This window comes from Microcaecilia unicolor, chromosome 3 (assembly GCF_901765095.1).
Source record: "Microcaecilia unicolor chromosome 3, aMicUni1.1, whole genome shotgun sequence".
Classification (NCBI taxonomy): Eukaryota; Metazoa; Chordata; class Amphibia; order Gymnophiona; family Siphonopidae; genus Microcaecilia; species Microcaecilia unicolor.
In genome coordinates, this window is record NC_044033.1 from 255,480,970 (window position 1) to 255,500,286 (window position 19,317).

At 46.5% G+C, this 19,317-nt stretch overlaps 1 protein-coding gene across 1 annotated transcript in view; it reads left to right on the plus strand.

The window, feature by feature from the left end:
- The first annotated feature begins 18,133 nt into the window (after positions 1-18,133).
- The window catches only part of TRPM4 (transient receptor potential cation channel subfamily M member 4), a 145,589-nt gene continuing 144,405 nt past the window's right edge, over positions 18,134-19,317 (plus strand). The window contains exon 1 of the mRNA XM_030197953.1: positions 18,134-18,180. Within this exon, the coding sequence (XP_030053813.1) occupies positions 18,160-18,180 (21 nt within the window). The 5' untranslated portion in view covers positions 18,134-18,159. The remainder of the gene's footprint in view (positions 18,181-19,317) is intronic.

Genomic DNA, 19,317 nt, shown 5'->3' on the forward strand with positions numbered 1-19,317 from the left:
TTTTTTCATATAAGCAGATCCTAGAACACCTTTCAACACTCTAATAATTGTAGAAAGTTGCTATATTGATTTGAGTTATATTCTACATATTCCATGGTGATTCAGTAAATGGGTGTCACCCATATGTGGACTGAGGAGGCACTGGATGAGATGGAAGAGATCAGAGATATACTCCCCTTTTATTATTTTTAGGAAATCTTAGGAAGGAGTATTTTAGAAAGATTTGTCAGTTGGACTGGAAGCTCTGCAGTCTGAAAGAGTCTTTCTAAAGACCATGAGCTGAGGACTAGAGTATCACCTAATCACTTGCAAAGCAGCTGTGGTCTTTACTAAACCATCTGTTTCTGAATTCAGGAACGGTGGAGCCAGAGACCCTCTCGCTCACAGGAGAGACTGTTTATGGCTTCTAGAAGTGACCCTTCTCTTGTTTTTCTCATATTCAGTGAGTTGAGAGGAAGCCTAATGGTTAAAAGCAGGCTGTTACTCCGGGATGCTAAGGTTCAAATCCCTTCTCTCCCACTGATGCTCCTGGTGACCTTAGACAGGTCAGTTCACCTTCCATTGCTTCAATTCCAGCTTAGATGGTACGTTCGCTTGGGACTGAAAATGACTTGTAATTCACCTTGAGCTTGGATTTGAAAAAAGGTAAGTAAATCTTAAAATCCAAACTCGTGCCCCAATTATGGAAAGAAGTGCAGAAGAAAGAGAGAACCACAACAATGGCTGCAGCAAAATGTAGGTCTAGCAAGGAAGCAGCCAATAACCGTCAGAATATAATTTCTTGATAAAGCAACCCTTGGTGGTACTGCATAATATAGTGTGTTCGTATTGTCCTATTATTCAAATGTTAAATAACTACCCAGCCTGCATCAGGGGCAAAATCCATTTCTGTTGTAAGCAGTGGCGTAGCCAGAAGGCAATTTTTGGGTGGGCCAACAGGTCAGATGGGTGGGCACCAGGGTTGCCAACTTTTTGAAATTGAAAAACTTGCCTCCCGATGCCCCACCTCTACCCCACTCCCAATAACTTCAATGAGGGTAGCAGTGCAGGCTTCAGTGACTGCAGGCCACATCGAGGGCTAGGGAGAAGTACAAGAGATTGCACTCTTCAGCCTCGGTCCCCTAACACACATACTTAGCCTGTATAGCAAGACCAAACACTTTTCAACACATGTCTCTAGGTACACGCTATAGAAACAATCCCAGAAAGTATAATGTAGTATTAAAGGCAAATAAATTCTGCATCCACAGAACCCCCTGACATCCCCCCCCCCCCCCCCACACCCGTCCCAATGGGTGCAGAGCAGAATTAGGACATTTCCCAATAAAACTCACCATAATCTCAACAGCCGCCATATAGTAAATAAAACAATCTTTAAAACAAAATGTCACTCATAACCTAGAGCAAATCTACGATGCCAGCACTAACTTCCAAAACAAGGATCCTACCTATGAAAAAGGCATTGCCCTACATATTACAGTGGGGTCCTAAAATAGCAATATGTCTATTGGGAAAACTGAACAAACCAAAATTACTACAGAAGGCTACATAGAAAATTCATACTAACAGAATACCTCAATCACACACATGGACCAAAAATGCCAAAATATAGAATAATCAACTACAAATTATAAACATAAATTTAATCAAAACCCCAAGAAGCCAGACCTTGCAGAGAAACAGAAAGAAATGCATTTCCTCCTGTGCAAAATGTAAAGATAGTAAGTGCCAGGGATGGTGTTAGAAGAATGAAACTGGAGCAATTGCTCTTGGTCCCCTGGCCAGAGAGAGCCACAAGCATGATGGAAGCTGAAGGCAGTGCAGTCTCGTGATGGGCTTTGGGGTTCCCTCCCAAATTTATGGCCTGGGCTCCAGCCATGTCTAACACCAGCTCTGGCAAGATGTACATTCCAAATCTGACATATTCTAATCACAAAATAGAAAATAAAATTATTTTTCTACCTTTTGTTGTCTGGCTATTTTATTTTTCAAATCAGCTTGGTCCTAGTCTCTGGTTTCTGCTTTCCTCCGTCTTAGTTCACTCACCAGGTCTCCTGTCTATTTGTCATGCCTTCTCTCTCCATGTCCACGATCCATCTCCCATCTCTGTGTCCCCAAAGTTCCTTGTCCAGTATCTCCACTGTGTTTAAAATCCTGCATCCATCACCCTTTTATCCCCTATCCCTGTGTCCAACATCACCCCTTGTGTCCCTATGCCCTCCCATATCCACTACCTCCCTTCTGAGTTCCTATTCTCTCCTATATCTAGTATCTCTCCCTTGTGTCCATATACCCCTCCCTCCCAGTGTCCAGCATAGCCTCTCTATTCCCAAATTCCCCCCCCCCCCCACTCTGTCAGGCATTGCCCCTCTGTGTTCATATGCCATCCCCATACAGCATCTCAGATCTGTTTCTGTATCTCCCCTTTCTCCCTCACCCACACCAATGTCTCTCTTTCCTCTGCGATCCCACCTATCCAGCTTCTCTCCTTCCTTCCAGCTTTTGGCTCTTTCTCCTACTGTGAGTTAAAAATTTGTCTCCCTCTTCCTTCATCCCCTTGACCAGTCATCTCTCTCCCTTCCCTCCTAATCTCTCCCCCTGCTACAGCACCTCTGTTCCTTCCCTGAGCCTCCCCTGCAAGCCTACCCTCTAGCCCCCCCCCCCCATAGGTCCAGCACCTCCCTTTCTTCTAGCCTGCCCCTCCTTGCAGGTCCAGCAACTTCCTTCCTTTCCTCCAGCCCCCAGCCTCTCCCCATTAGGTCCAGCACCTCTCTTCCTTCACTCCAGAGTCCAGCCCCTCCCCCCCCCCCAATAAATCCAGCACCTCTCTCCCTTGCCTCAGCCAGCCACTTCCCCCCTTGCAGGTCCAGAACCTCTCTGCCTTCTTTCCAGCCAACCCCTCCCTTTTGTAGGTCTAGAACCTCTTTCCTTTCCTTTCCTTTCCCTTCCCTTCTCTTCGGCCTCCAGTCCCCCACCCCACACAGGTGCAGCCACTGTTTCCCAGCCTGCCCCTCTCCCACCCTGCAAGTACAGCCACTCACTCCCAGTCCACCCCGCAGGTCAGCATTACTTCATCCTTTTCCCTCCCTCACTCTCACTGTGCTGCAGATGGCCATGAGCGGAGCAGAGCGGAGTGAGTGAGGTCGAGGCTGTGCATGCTGCCATGTCATACCGCACTTAGGATGGACCAAGCTGCGCGACGTGACCTGCATTTCAGTGGGCTGGACGGAGCAGTGGAGATCAGCTGAGCGGGTGCTGTTTGCGGTCGTACGCTACGCGATCGTGCGATGACTCAGTAGAAAACGTTGAAAAAAGGCTGCGCTGCAGTGTGTGCGCTTGGGCGGGCCTGAGGTGAAATTGGACGGGCCTGGGCCCACCCAGGCCCGCCCCGTAGCTACGCCCCTGGCTGTAAGAACAATTGTCACTCCTTAAAAGAGAGCACTCAGTGTATCAGAGGTAGCCTCTACTGGACCCCAAGGGATGTACTTAAAAAATAAAATGCTCATAAACACTCATTGACTGCTTTCTTCCTGGAAAGGCCAGCTGTAACCTCAGGACATACAACAGGGCAGCCATTTTGTGGCCCTCTTGAACTTCCTGTGGGTCTAGCATGTCACTTCCTGTCTGAGAGATGAAGGCAGGATCGCTCTCACACCCTCCACAAAGAGGCTACTTGCTCTTATATTAATGAACTAACATATGTGCAAACACATACACTCATCACTAGACATATTGCTACATTCATAGGCCTCACTTTTGCACAAAGCATGCCTACGTAATGCACACCAACCACAGAGACCATATCCTGCCTTACACTGACATCCTATCTCAGAAAAGTCAAGTCTTCCCGTGATGTAATGACTGTTATTGGCTTCTATATGAACCCAAGACTGCACCATCTGCCTCTTCCAATGTCTCTCATACACAAGAGACTGCCCTGCACACTCCTGCTGTCTTTCCTATTTTTAAAAACTCCGCCCACACACCTGTCCTCTGTTGCTGTCCCATCCAGTCCATTCCACTCCCAACACATTAGCCCCTGGCTGTTAACAGCACAGAGACCTTTTCAGTACATAATAATGCTGGGAGCAAGCAGAGGTAGAGATGAGAAAAGTGCTAACCCCTGTAACTGGAACGGGGTGTAAGGGATGCCAGTTTGTCCTGATGCTATAAATAGTAGAGTAATGGCCCCAACCCTGGCCCCCATCCCAATAAATTCTACTCCGGCCTCTGCTGAGTTTCCAGTTTCCAACACAGATCTACGTTGGTCAGCAAAGGGGTGACAGAGTCTCCATTGCCACTGCCTACCTACCTTCTTACACCTCCCCCCCCCCCCCCCCCCCCATGGACCCCTGATAATGTGCTGCAGGAGCTGAGGATTTAAGAATGGTCAGGGCACATTGAAAGGCACAGTGTAGCAAGAAACTGGGACTCCACGAAACCACTGGACTGGAGAGATAAAGTGATGCCCCCAGGGTCACACACAGACAGTGGGTGACAAAATGGGGATTAGAGCTAAGGCACAGGGACATAAGTGACTCCCCCAGGGTCACACACACAGTCAGTGATGGAGCCAGGGATTAGAGCTGAGGCACAGGGAGATAAAGTGACCCAGTCCAGGGTCAAACACAAAGAGTCACTGACAGTGCCGTGATTAGTGCACAGGCACAAGGAGATGTGGAGGGGCATAATCGAACGCGAACGCCTATCTCCATGGGCGTCTATGTCCGAAAACGGGTACATGAAGAGGTGGGACAGACCGTATTTTTGAAAAAATGGACGTTTTTCAGCTGGGCGTTTGTTTTTTGTAGCGATAATGGAAACTAAAAACGCCCAGCTCAAAAACGTCCTAATCCGAGCCATTTGATCGTGGGAGGGGCCACGATTCGTAGTACACTGGCCCCCCTGATATGCCAGGACACCAACTGGGCACCCTAGAGGTCAGTGCGGTGGACTTCAGACAACGCTCCCACATGCATAGAGCTCCCTTACCACGGGTGCTGAGCCCCCAACCCCCCTCCCCCAAAACCCACTACCCACAAATGTACAACACTACCATAGCTCTTAGGGGTGAAGGGGGCACCTACATGTGGGTACAGTGGGTTTTGCAGGCCTCCGATTTACCAGCACAAGTGTTACAGGTAGGGGAGATGGGCCTGGGTCCACCTGGCTGAAGTGCACTGCGATACCCACTAAAAGTGCTCCAGGGACCTGTATACACGCAGGCCACTAGGACTGGTTGCTGCTATATAACATTGGCACAGCAGTTCACACCTGAAGACTAATCTCTCCGAAAACGTCCTTTATTGGAATAAGCACGCTTACTCACATTTAACTGCAGATCAGAGGTTGTGCACCACTGGCAACGAGTCTCCCTGGTACTGAGATGAGCAGTAGGTCCGAGCTGGCAGAATGCTGTACAATGCCCTCTTTCAGCCACATTCAAGGGAAGAACTAAGTTCTCTAACGTGGCTAACAAGTGAAAGGGATCTAAAACTGGCTTACAAAAATGGCCACTACCTCATAGACTACCGGAAACAAAACAGGGCACACTCTGACCCAATAAGCAGGGGGAAAAGCATCATGGGAGTAGAGCCTACCAACTACCAACATCGTGAGCATTTGCCACAAGCTAGTGGAATCACAGAGCCCAATACCCTACACCCACCACAATGCATTGCTGATGTGACTCTGCAGTGCGCATAACAGAAAAGGTGTCACACTCACCCGAGAGCCACATCAGAACCAGGGAAAGGCTGTCACAGGATAGAACACATTCTGCTGTCATGGAGGTGGGTACCGCATTTGAGGCTGGCATAGAGGCTGGAAAAAAAGTTTGTAAAGTGTTTTTTTTTTTGGTGGGAGGGGGTTAGTGACTACTGGGGGAATCCGGGGAGGTCATCCCCGATTCCCTCCAGTGGTCATCTGGTCAGTTGGGGTACTTTTTTGGGACCTGTTCGTGAAAAAAAAGGGTAAAAAAAAAGTGACCCAAAATCGCGGTAAAAATGCCTTTTTTTCCGAGTATCAGCTAAAGACGCCCATCTCTCCTTGGCCGATAACCACGCCCCAGTTCCGCCTTCACCACGCCTCCAACACACCCCCATCAACTTTACCAGTTTCCGCGACGGATTGCAGTTGGAAACGCCCAAAATCGGCTTTCGATTATACCGATTTGGGTGCCCACGGGAGAAAGACGCCCATCTCCCGATTTGGGTCGCAATATAGGCGTTTTTCTCTTTTGATTATAAGCTGGAAAGTGACTCCCCCAGGGTCACACACACAGTCAGTGATGGAGCCAGCCGGAGATTAGAGCTGAGGCACAGGGAGATAAAGTGACCCACCCCAGGGTCACACACAGACAGTCGGTGACAAAATGGGGATTAGAGCTAAGGCACAGGGACATAAGTGACTCCCCCAGGGTCACACACACAGTGATGGAGCCAGCCGGAGATTAGAGCTGAAGCACGGGGAGATAAAGTGACCCACCCCAGGGTCAAACACAAAGAGTCACTCACAGTGCCGGGATTAGAGCAGAGGCACAAGGAGATAAAGTGATACCCCCAGGGTCACACACAGACAGTCGGTGAAAAAATGGGGATTAGAGCTAAGGCACAGGGACATAAGTGACTCCCCCAGGGTCACACACACAGTCAGTGATGGAGCCAGCCGGGGATTAGAGCTGAGGCACAGGGAGATAAAGTGACCCACCCCAGGGTCAAACACAAAGAGTCACTGACAGTGCCGGGATTAGAGCAGAGGCACAAGGAGATAAAGTGATACCCCCAGGGTCACACACAGACAGTCGGTGACAAAATGGGGATTAGAGCTAAGGCACAGGGACATAAGTGACTCCCCCAGGGTCACACACACAGTCAGTGATGGAGCCAGCCGGGGATTAGAACTGAGGTACAGGAAGATGCCCAGGATCAAATGCCAGAGGTAGGGAATGGAAGATATAGACCTGCCTGGTAGGTATTTGGTGACAGTAAATTTGGGGTGCATTGCCTCTTGGTTCCATCTGGAGAGAGGGGATAAAAAAAACCCAATTTTAGCTGAGAGACAGGAGGCCTTGGCCTTAAACATGGTCTCAGTGGTGACAGCAGGCTGGGGACATCTCTGCCCCCCTTCCTAATGCTTTCAAGAGGGGGAGAGGGGCTGACACCAGGGAAGGTAGGTGAAAGCAAAAGAATAATGAATGTTCTCTAACCCCCCCCCCTCCCCCAAGAAACACTGCAGGCACTGTAAGCAGCCACAGCTATCAAAGGGTCCCTCTCAAGATAAGTAAGGTCAGATGTTGAGAGAAGCCCTTCTCCCTCTTCTTGGGAGGAAAGGAGCCCCATGACCCTTAGCAGGGGTTTCACAGCAGAATCTAATACCCTATTTCCACCCACTCCTTGCTTTATTTATTTATTTATTGCATTTGTATCCCACATTATCCCAACTTTTTTGCGGGCTCAATGTGGCTTACAATTCATCGTGGATATGGGAAATAGAAGGGAACATACATTTATTATTAACAGAGAGTTTTGGGTTAAATGATAGTATTAAAGCAAAAGATAATATAAAACATTTCTGGATAAGTCAAAGATTATACAGTTACATGTGTTGATCTTTGTTGTATATCTTGTGAAGAGATAGGTTTTCAATAGTTTGCAGAAATTTGTCAGTTCATAGACAGTTCTCAAGTTGCATGGCAACGCGTTCCAGAGCTGCGTGCTCATATAGGAAAAGGTAGATGCGTGCATTAATTTGTATTTAAGGCCTTTGCAATTTGGTGGAAGAAGGTTGAGGAAAGTGCGAGAAGATTTTTTTGCGTTCCTGGGTGGAAGTTCTATTAGGTCTGACATGTAGGCTGGGGCGTCACCATGGATGATTTTATGGACTAAAGTACAGAGTTTAAATGTAATGCGTTCTTTGAGTGGGAGCCAGTGTAGTTTTTCTCGTAGGGGTTTTGCACTTTCATATTTTGATTTGCCGAATATTAGTCTGGCTGCCATGTTTTGAGCTGTCTGGAGTTTTTTTGAGTATTTGCTCTTTACAGCCGGCGTAGAGTGAATTACCAGTAGTCCAAGTGGCTGCCTACCAATGATTGTACCAGGTTGCGGAAGATGTTCCTTGGAAACAATGGTCTAACTCTTTTTAGTTTCCACATTGAATGGAACATCTTTTTAGTTATGTTTTTCGCATGATTCTCAAGCATTAGGTGTCGGTCAATGGTAACTCCAAGAATTTTTAGGGTATCCGAAACTGGTAGACTTAGTTTGGGTGTGTTGATGATGGTAAATTTATTCTTATTGTATTGCGAGGTGAGTTTTGAGGTTAGGCATTGAGTTTTTTCTGCATTTAGTTTCAGCTGGAATGCATCTGCCCAGGAATTCATGATGTGTAGGCTTTGGTTGATTTCATTAGAGATTTCCCTTAGGTCTTGTTTGAATGGGATAAAGATCATTATATCATCAGTGTATATGTAAGGGTTTAGATTCTGATTCGATAGTAGTTTGGCCAATGGTGTCATCATTAGGTTGAATATGGTCGGTGAGAGGGGGGATCCCTGTGGGACTCCGCATTCAGGTGTCCATGTAGCTGATGTAGTCGAATTTGATGTCACTTGATATGAGCGTGTAATTAGGAACCCCCTAAACCAGTTGAGAACGTTGCCTCCGATTCCAAAGTATTCGAGGATGTGTAGTAAAATTCCATGGTCAACCATGTCAAATGCACTTGACATGTCAAATTGTAGCAGTAGTATGTTGTTGCCGTTTGCTATCAGTTGTTTGAATCTGGTCATGAGCGTAACATAAATAATTCAGAGAACTTTGATCAGTTCTCTGAATTATTTATGAGGGTGAAGGAGGGGGAGAGGGAAGGGTGGTGAAGATGAAAACGGTAATGGAATTCAAACATGCGTGGGATAAACACAAAGGAATCCTGTTTAGAAGGAATGGTTCCATGGAATCTTAACGGAGATTGGGTGGCGACGCCGGTAATTGGAAACAAGATGGGAGCGGGGCAGACTTCTACAGTCTAGGCCCTGATTGTGACTGAATAGATAGGGATGGGCTGGAGTGTAAATTTTAAGGGGCTTCGATGTTAGCTTCAGAACTTAGTACAAGAACAGTATTGGGCAAAGTTCTACAGTCTGTGCCCTGAGAAAGGCAAGGACAAATCAAACTCGGGTATACATATAAAGTATCACATACCATGTAAAATGAGTTTATCTTGTTGGGCAGACTGGATGGACCGTACAGGTCTTTATCTGCTGTCATTTACTATGTTACTATGGTTTGGGTTTTGCTGGCAGGGGAATTCTGTCACCACAGGCCTGGAAAGAATCCCCTAATTCAGACATTCCTCTCCCCTTCCACGTCACTCCCAGCCCCCCCCCCCCCCCCCCCCGAGCACATCCAGAATGAGCAGAGGAACAAGCGGGGAGCCCAAGCTGCTGCCTTTTACCTTCCCCTCGGGGTGGAGGTATTCTCAAGGGGCATTACAAGGATCTATCAGGGACACATCTTACAATTAATGCCATGGGCCTGCTCTAGGCTGTTCAGATCCTGCCTTTCTTGCACCCTATCCCCGAGTTGCAGTCTGGTCTCTGCATCATTATTCTGATGAAAGAAATGGGAACTACAAATCTCACAGTACAACTATGGGATGGATGCCAGTTCAACAAAACAAGGACAGGCCTAGAGTCTCCCTCTAGAACCCAGTTCATTCAGAATCTTTGGTATTAACTGTATCAAGAGAATTAAAATTCTAATTATTCTTGTAATTGGCAGGAGGCCTATGAGTGAGCAAGGAAGGGACATTCTTGGACATCAAGTGCTCAGAAATGAAGGCTAAGCTTATGCCTTGCTTCATATTAGGCTGGAGCAGAAAACAAAATGGCTGCCTCTTAATCCTGAACCAAAATTGCCCAAGCTGGTGACCTGTGATACTTCAGTGCGGTGATCAACACAAAAAATAGCAGAGAAACCTTTGTTGATTTGGTATTTCATTGGAAAGTTGTAAATCTTTATGAATCTCACCTGCTCTTCTGAATTAGGCCTGGGAGGAGCAGTCGGCAGATACAGAGAGAAGACCCAGCCTGTTGCCCTTAGCAACCTGCCTTTCTCTGGCTATAAAAAGAAGTTATAGACTACAACTCCAGCTCATAAAAATATAGAAAAATTTCCCAGCTTATCATATAAAATGCAGCTGGTTTTGATATGAGTATTTTCCAGTGGTGAAATTAAATTGGTTTCTACTATCGATTGTTGATAGGTCTGAGGCCTTTCAGCAGGGCTATAACTTTCCAGTCAGTCATTATTCCTCCTGCTGAGCCATATCTCTCCCCTGTCAGCCATTATTCCTCCAGTAGGGTCATATCTTTTCCCTGTCAGTCATTATTCCTCCAGTAGGGTTATATCTCTTCCCTGTCAGTCATTATTCCTCTACTAGGGTCATATCCCTCCTCTATCAGGCATTATTCCTCCTGCTGAGCCACATCTCTACCCTATCTGTCATTATTCCTCCTATTCAGCCATATCTCTCCCCTAGTCAGTGGTCTGTGTCATAAAGCGTATAGGGACAGACTCAAAGATCTTAATATCTATACTTTGTAAGAAAGGCAGGAGAGAGAGAGGATATGATAGAGACATTTAAATACATCTACAGCATTAATGTACAGGAGATCAGCCTCTTTCAAATGAAGGAAAACTCTGGAATAAGAGAGCATAGGATGAAGTGAAGAGGGTATAGGCTCAGGAGTAATCTAAGGAAATACTTTTTCATAGAAAGGGTGGTGGACACATGGCATGGCCTCCCAGTGGAGGTGGTGGAGACGAGGACTGTGTCTGAATTTAAGAAAGCGTGGGACAGGCAAGAGGAGATAGTGGTTGATGTGGATGAGAAGACTGGATGGGCTATTTGGCTCTTATCTGTCATCGTTTCTATGTTTCTATATTTATTTATTGGGATTTATTAAGATTTTTTTCTCCCCCCCACGTTGGTCATTATTCCTCATGCTAGTCCATCAGGAAATATGGAGAAGACCTATACTGAAACAGAGAAATGGAAGGATCTTGAAGGATCCCAGAGAAGGAAGGAGGAGAAGTTCTTATGGAGATAGGTGAATCTTACCTGTTTCATGACTGCCACCAATCCTTTCTTCTCTGTGCCTTCTAAAGTGTTACAGAGAATACTCGTTATTCTAGGGCAGTGGCGTAGCCAAGGGTGGGCCTGGGTGGGCCCAGGCCCACCCACTTTGGGATCAGGCCCACCCAGTAGCAGCACACCCAACAACTGTCCCTCCTGCATACCTTGTAAATAGCAGATCTTCACCTGCAGCAAGCAGCGACTGATACATGCTGTTCGCACCGGTCCTACAGCTTTCCCTCTGATATATTCCCGCCTATGCAGAAACAGGAAGTTGCATCAGAGGGAAGGCTGTGGGGCCAACGAACAGTGTGTATTAGTTGCTGCTCACTGCCGGTGAAAATCTGCTACTTAAAAGTTATGCAGGGGAGGAGGGATGTTTGAGAGACCATATGGCATGCAGGCAAGAGAGGGAGAGATCAAATCACTTGTGGGACAGGGCGGAGTTCTGCCCACCCATGTTGGGTCCAGGCCCACCCAAAATTGGGTGCCTGGCTACGCCCCTGTCTAGGGGTTTGAGGGACAGTTCCTCTGATATATCACCCAGCCCTCTCTGATAACCCCTTAGCAGTGGCGTACCTAGGTTAGTTGACACCCGGGGCCGGTCATTTTTTAACACCCCCCCCCCCCCCAATCCAGTACTAGGCATACCGAGAATACAAAACATTCAGGACCTATAGAGCGATTCTACCATACCATAAGCAGTAATTTCTACGAGTCACACAAGGAAAAGGAAAGCATCTTAAACACTACAGTGAGCACTAGAACATCAATTCACCTATTGTAAAACGAAACCAGACAGAATAATATAGATCGTCGATCCTGCACAGTCAATGCCAACTGAAAGCCATGTCTTTTTCACAAACACAGATACACCCTAATCCACTATAGAAAAAGTAGTAATATTTAAACTTTCTATTTAGACAAAAATTAAACTGAACCCCCAAGATGCCAGACTCTGCATACAATGCAACACCACAGAAACAGAAAATGTCCCCTAGTACTGTGCAAAATATAAAGACAGCAGATGTAAATTTGAAAAAACTAACAAATACCAATCACCACTTTACAAATTAACAAATAGAAATAAAACAAATAATATCATTTTATTGGACTAATATATTTAGCTTTCAGAGGCCAAAATCTCCTTCCTCAGGCCAATACAGTATAGTGCTGTTACATTATCCTATCTTGATCTGAGGAAGGGGGTTTTGTTCTCTGAAAGTTAAGTCAAAATGTATTAAAATTAGTCCAATAAAAAGATTACCTTATTTACATGTTCTATTTATAAACATTTATTAACACAGCTACAATACTATATCCTAAAGCAAAATAATTAAAATATATATTTACAGTTTGTTGTCTCTGGTTTCTGCTTTCCTCATCTTCTTTTCACTGTCTTCCTTCCATCCAGCATCTGTCTTCGCTCTCTCTCTCTGCCATCCAGTGTCTGCCCTCTCTAATGTCCCTTCCATCCAGTGTCTGCCCTCTCTCTCTGCCCCTTCCATCCACTGTCTGCCCTCTCTCTCCCTTCCATCCACTGTCTGCCCTCTATTTCTGCCCCTTCCATCCACCATCTGCCCCAGTCTGCCATCTCTCTCTCCCCCTTTCATCAACATCTGCCCTCTCTCTCCCTTCCATCCATCCACATCTGCCCTCTATCTCTGCCCCTTCCATCCACCATTTACCCCAGTCTGCCCTCTTTCTCTCTCCCCCTTCCACCCACCATCTGCCCTTTCTCTCTGCCCCTTCAATCCGTCTGCCCTCCCTCTCCCATCCATCCAAGGTCTGCCCTCCCTCACGCTCCCCACTTCTATCCAGGGTCTGTCCCCTCTCTCTCTGCCCCCTCTTTTCAGCCCCCTTATTCCACCTGCCCCTAGTTCCAGCCCCAGCCCACATCTCCCACCTGCCCCCCTTTTCAGCCCCAATATCCCACCAGTCCCCAGCCCTTTTCTCCCATCAGTCCTGAGCTTCAGCCCCAGCCAGTTCTCCCTGTCCCCTTTAAAGCCCCCAGTTTCAGCCCCTGCCCTGTTTCAGCCCCCAGTTCCAGTACTAGCCCCCTTATCCCAAATACCTTTTTTTCAGCCCCCAGTTCCAGCCCCCTTCATCCACCACATGCTTTGCATCTCCCCTTTTCAGCCCCAGACCCATTCTCCCACCTGCCCCAGGCATGGACCCATTTTCCCTCCTGCCCCCTTGTCAGACCCCAGACCCCTTCTCCCCTCTGAGCACTCCCCTCCCCAATCCCCTTCTCCCCTATGACCACCCCCACCCTCCCCAATCCCCTTCTCCCCTATGACCACCCCCACCCTCCTCAATCCCCTTCTCCCCTATGAGCACCCTCCCCAATCCCCTTCTCCCCTCCCCAATCCCCTTCTCCCCTCTGAGCACCCTCACCAATCCCCTTCTCCCCTCTGAGCCCCCCCACTCCTATCTGAGCCCCCCTCCATCGATAGCCCTGAGCCCTCTTCACCCTAAAGCCACCACCCTGCTTTTTTTTTTTTTTAATCCGTGCAGCGATGCAGGCAGCGCCTCGCGTCTGCCCTGCATGAACTGAAAAGAGAAAATCGCTTTGCTGGCGTCGGGCCTTCCCTCGCTTGTTGTCCCGCCCTCTTTTGAGGTAACTTCCTATTTCCTCAAGGGCGGGACAACAAGCGAGGGAAGGCCCGACGTCAGCAAAGCGATTTCCTCTTTTCAGTTCATGCAGGGCAGACGCGAGGCGCTGCCTGCATCGGCAATCGCTGCATGGATTTTAAAAAAAAGCTGTCGGCTCTCGTGGAGCACCCCCACCCGCTGACACCCGGGGCAGACCGCCCCCACCGCCCCCCCCCCTTGGTACGCCACTGCCCCTTAGTCTCCCTGAGACAATGCCTTGTCCCCTCTGACAGAGGTGCCCCGATTGTCTGAAAACTGCTCTTTCACAATGACAAGGCATGTGTTTCTGTCAGGAATGGGAGCGGCAGAATTGTGTGTGTATGTGAGTCTGTGTTTGCAGCTGTGTGTGTCTTTTATATGAGTGTGTATGCCTAGATTTATTTGTTTGTATGTGCATGTATCTTTGTACGTGTGGGCATCTCTGTCTCTCTATGCATATGTGTGTGTGTGTGTGTCTGCCTCTCTGACTCTCACTGCTTGACCTGGGAGCTGCAGTTTGTACTTCATTAATCTTTGGCAGTAAAGATTACAACAGCCCAGACACATTCCTTGACATTATTTTGATTGAGGTACCAAGGAAGGAGCAGAAGGGAAGGAGAAAGGGAGGGGTTCCTGCTCCTCCTCTTTACCCTATGGAGAATTAATACCGTTTCTCTTTCTCAAGCACAGAGCTGGGGATTAGAGCTCAGGCACAGGGAGACAGTGACTCATGGAAGGGTCATAGACAGAGAGTTGGTGACAAAGCTGGGGATTAGAGCTCAGGCACAGAGACAGTGATTCTCCCTAGGGCCACCCATAGGGTCACTGACAGAGACAGGAAGATAAAGTGACTCACCCGAGAGTCATATACAGTCAGTGACAGAGCCGGGGATTAGAGCTGAAACACAGGAAGATGTGGTGACCCACCCCAGGGTCACACACACAGAGTCTGTGACAGAGCCGGGGATTAGAACCAAGGCTCAGTAAATTGCCCATGTGCAGGCTGTCAGTTCTGGCTGTTGTATGAGGTAGTCTCGTTGAAAATGGCTCACACCTTGCTGAACAAACACTCTGAAAATTCTTGGAGTTACCATTGATCGAAATCTCACACTCGAAAACCACGTGAAGAACATAACTAATGTGGAACTATGGAAGATGTTCTATCCATTTTTCGCAACCTGATACAGTCAATGGTACTAAGCCACCTAGACTATTGCAACGCACTCTACACTGGCTGCAAAGAACAACTTGTCAAGAAACTTCAAACAGCACAGAATACCGCAGCCAGACTCATATTTGGAAAAACAAAATATGAAAGTGCAAAACCCCTAAGAGAGAAACTACACTGGCTCCCACTTAAAGAACGGAACGCGTTCAAGATCTGCACGATTGTGCATAAAATCATTTACGGAGATGCCCCGGCCTATATGTTAGACCTTGTGGACCTACCTCCCAGAAATGCTAAAAGATCTGCCCGCACATTTCTTAATCTGCACTTCCCCAACTGTAAAGGATTAAAATACAGACTAACACATGCGTCTAGCTTTTCTTACATGAGCACACAGCTGTGGAATGCACTACCAACAAACTTGAAAATAATCAACGAAATAACTAACTTTCGCAAATCTCTGAAAACCTATCTCTTCTACAAGGCCTACCATGAGAATCCTTAGCTTAATTATAACACTCCAACACTCCACCCATATTCAGAAAGCCTTCTTTCTATATCTGTTGCCTAGTTCTTTTCTGTCAGCCTTAATCTTTTTGTAACACCAATTGTATCTTTTACCCTGGAATGGCGCTGCCATAACAGGTCTCTGTAAGCCACTGTAAAAAAAATTTCTTTGTAAATATGTTTTCCAAATGGGTAGAAAACGTTCCCAGGTAAAACAGCTGATGCCCTGGCAGTGGTTAAAGCTTTTCCCCACTTTGTAAATTCCATTGTTTCTCTGTTAGGGAAACAATTGGCCATTGACTTGAGGAACCATGGTGCCTACCACCCCCCTGTCAGTGGGGTTGGTGGAAAGCCACAATGGAATTTTCAAAAGCAAATTGAGAAAGATAATGGCAGAAATTAACTCCTTTTGGAAAAGAGTCACAAGGGGGCTGAGAAATCACTAACAACTTATATGAAGAAAATGTTAACTAACAAAGAAGTTTTTTTTTCTGTCTAATGTCATTCCAGATCAGTTTGAAGACTCTGCACACACACAAAACTTGGAATCATACTTCCTGCTTTAGATACCTGAAGTCTGCTACCTGTAAAGCCATACTTCATACTAAATGTTGTGATATTGTGTATACCCCCTTCACATTGATGATTGGAGACTTACGGTTCTAGAGTTTTCATTTATTTCACTTTTGTCATTATTCTCACTGCCTTGCTAGCAACAGTTTTGTTGATAAAAAGAGGAAACAGTGAAAGCACTGTTAGTTGTTTGAAATTGTTCACACACAAACCCATTGGGGGGCTATCCTTTACCGCCTCCATTCTGACTGTTTATTATCTGTTGTTGGTCAGTAGGGCTCTTCAGTACACAGATCCTGAACTTATTGAGCTTGGAAGGGTTCAAGCAGGAGACGAGGTCCTAAGTAAGGTCATCAAGAGGAAAATTGGGCTTCACCTCGCTGGCAAGGTCCATACCAAGTACTCCTGAGTCCCCCACTGCTAAACAATTTGCTGAACACCTGTCACACTGCAAGGAGGTAGCGGAACCAGGAGCTGAGATTAGGCAACCAGAGTAGACCAACTTCTCACAAGGGCAAGCCCGGCTACAAAGGGAAGGTGCTTCAATAGGAACCCTAACCTCAACACCGGTGAAGAAAATAATAACCCAAGCGAGAATTTAGGGTCAAAAAATGGAGGCCTTGACATCTGGTCCAGATGACCCACGTGAACGATTGACTGAGACAACAGTGTGGAATCCTTTCAGATGACTGGAAGGGAGGAAAGCAATTAGGACCTTGACTGACAGACAGAGGAAAGTCAGGTTGGTCCTAGGATCATCCTCCTGCTCCAGGTCATAGACGTAGTGAAAAGGACATCAAATTCTGGAGACCAGAAACAGGATAATTCCCAAGACCACTTCAATCGAATGCAGGATTGGAGGAAAAATATATATTTCTTGAAACTTTCCCTGCCTAAAGTGATCAAATTTGAAAATCTGACTATGGAACTGCCAGAATTAATTCCACACAGGATGAAGAGGGCTGTGACACCTGGCAGATCACTTGACCCACATGCATATGTGGTTGACATTGGGGTACCACGAAGGGTACCCAATGAGTTCAAAGCAAGGAACCAGGTTACTGCTGGGTTTGAATCCTTCCTCTTCTGGTGGATAACAATTAATAAAACATGTGGATTGGATAAACTACATCTGCTACAACCAACAATACTGCCCCCCATGGAAGTATTACCAATGGCATTGGCCGGACTGACAGCCTTATCAAAAGAACTGGCCGAGAATTCAGGCTTTGATGATCCATTTACCAAATGGATGGAAGAAACTGGAGTGGCCTGATTTCTTCAGTATTGACTTCTGTTGCTGTGGCCGCACGCAGCCTATTTCAAAGACTTATTGATGTGACCCTGATAAAGACTGTATAGCCTCCATCGGTATATAACAATCTCAAGACTACATGAATTTCCAGGACTAAAAGGCAGAGTCTTGGAGAGGAACCTATCTTCGAGACTTGAGTAAAATATGTAATAATGATAAACAGGAGGGAAATGTAAAAAAAAATGTTTTGCTAACATAGGGTTAATCATTCTTACAATTTCTACAATAAATGTAGACTCTCTGAAATGTAGATTCTCAGGCCTTGTACATTACAAATAGTAGAATGGAATGTACCTAGATATGCATGGGAAACTAACTCCCAGTAGCCTAGAAATGTAACATGCTAGAAAATATGAAAGTGTTGACAGACACACAGGCAACAAGCTCTCTTTGTATTCCTGCACGTAGAAAATGTATAAGAGACGCAGGGAGGATTTTTAGAGTCAGACAACCTTCTGACTGCAGTTGGATCTGTCTCCTTGCAAGTAAATAAAGCCTGACTTGGTTTGATGATATTCGTGAGTATGTTAATTAAAATTCTTTTAACAGCCATATTGAGCCTGCAAATAGGTGGGAAAATGTGGGATACAAGTGCAATAAATAATAACAGGTTCTGTCTGGGTGTGACCCCACAGTGATGCAGGGGATGGGGAATCAGGTCCAGGCTCCAGGTACAGCTGGGGAAGGTGGGAGGTGTGGCTTTCAGGACAGGAGCTGGTACTCCCTGGGATCCCTACAGCACCTGGGACTGGGATCATCTGAGCTCTGTTCTCAGTCACACAAGAAGGGCAGAGAGCCACCCAGGGATCTGCAGAGAGCCGCAGCCATGGCACTGGAGAAGGACCAGGTACCAGATTCTGGGAACAGGGGTAGGACAGAGCTGCACAAAGACCCAGGCTGGCTAGTGTATGTGCAGGGTCACAGGTGTGGACTTGCAGTATTCCAGGGTGGGGTTTGGAACTCAACAAAGGTGGTTCTGGAGGATCATTTATTTGTTGCATTTGTACTCCACATTTTCCCACCTATTTGCATGCTCAATGTGGCTTACATAGTACCGTACAGGCGTTCACCCAGTCCGGTAGAGAGCAGATACAAGGTTATATTGTAGTTAAAAGGTCGTGTGTTTCAGACACCAAGAGGGTCGGAAGGAGGAAAGGTTGTATGTTGTCCAGTACGATCATTGGTTTTGCTGTGTTGCCGGTTGCGGGGATTTACGTTGGATTGGTAGGGTTGGTTAGCCTAGTAATCTAAACAGTAGCCTACTCCAAGATGGAATTTGACAATGTATAATTCTATTCCAAAGCAGGTACCAGTCTAAAATGTCATGTAAAAGGCATTTACACATCTCCAAATTATGTAGGAAATCTGAATCAGGTGTTTGAACAAAAAATTGGATTACTTTATTTATTAAATGTAACCCATATATTTCAGTTGGAAATTACCCTAATTCTTGAATTTGGATTAATCGGTGCTTAAATTATATTATATTATAGCTCCGCAAGCTCATTTATCAGTTCTATCAGTACTCGGGGATGAATACCATCCGGTCCAGGAGATTTGCTACTCTTCAGTTTGTAGAACTGCCCCATTACATCCTCCAGGTTTACAGAGAATTCATTAAGTTTCTCCAACTCGTCAGCTTCTAATACCATTTAAGGCACTGATATCCCACCCAAATCTTCCTCAGTGAAGACCGAAGCAAAGAATTAATTTATATTTGAAATGAGCCAAGTGTACAGCACCCGAGTCCTGCTCCACCGCTGTCACCAGGTGGTTAGTGCCAGAGGCTCTAGTTGAGGTGGTGAGGAAGGGGTCAGGTGTAGAGAGAGCGCTCAGAAGACCTGCGCTTTTTCAAGAAACCTGCTTGCACCACAAGCCAACTCACTGAGGCTCAGACTGCCTGTAAATGCTGAGACAATTCTGGGCCTCGGAACTGATAGTGGTTATGTTACAAAGCACGGTACCTGCTTGCATGGAAGGATGT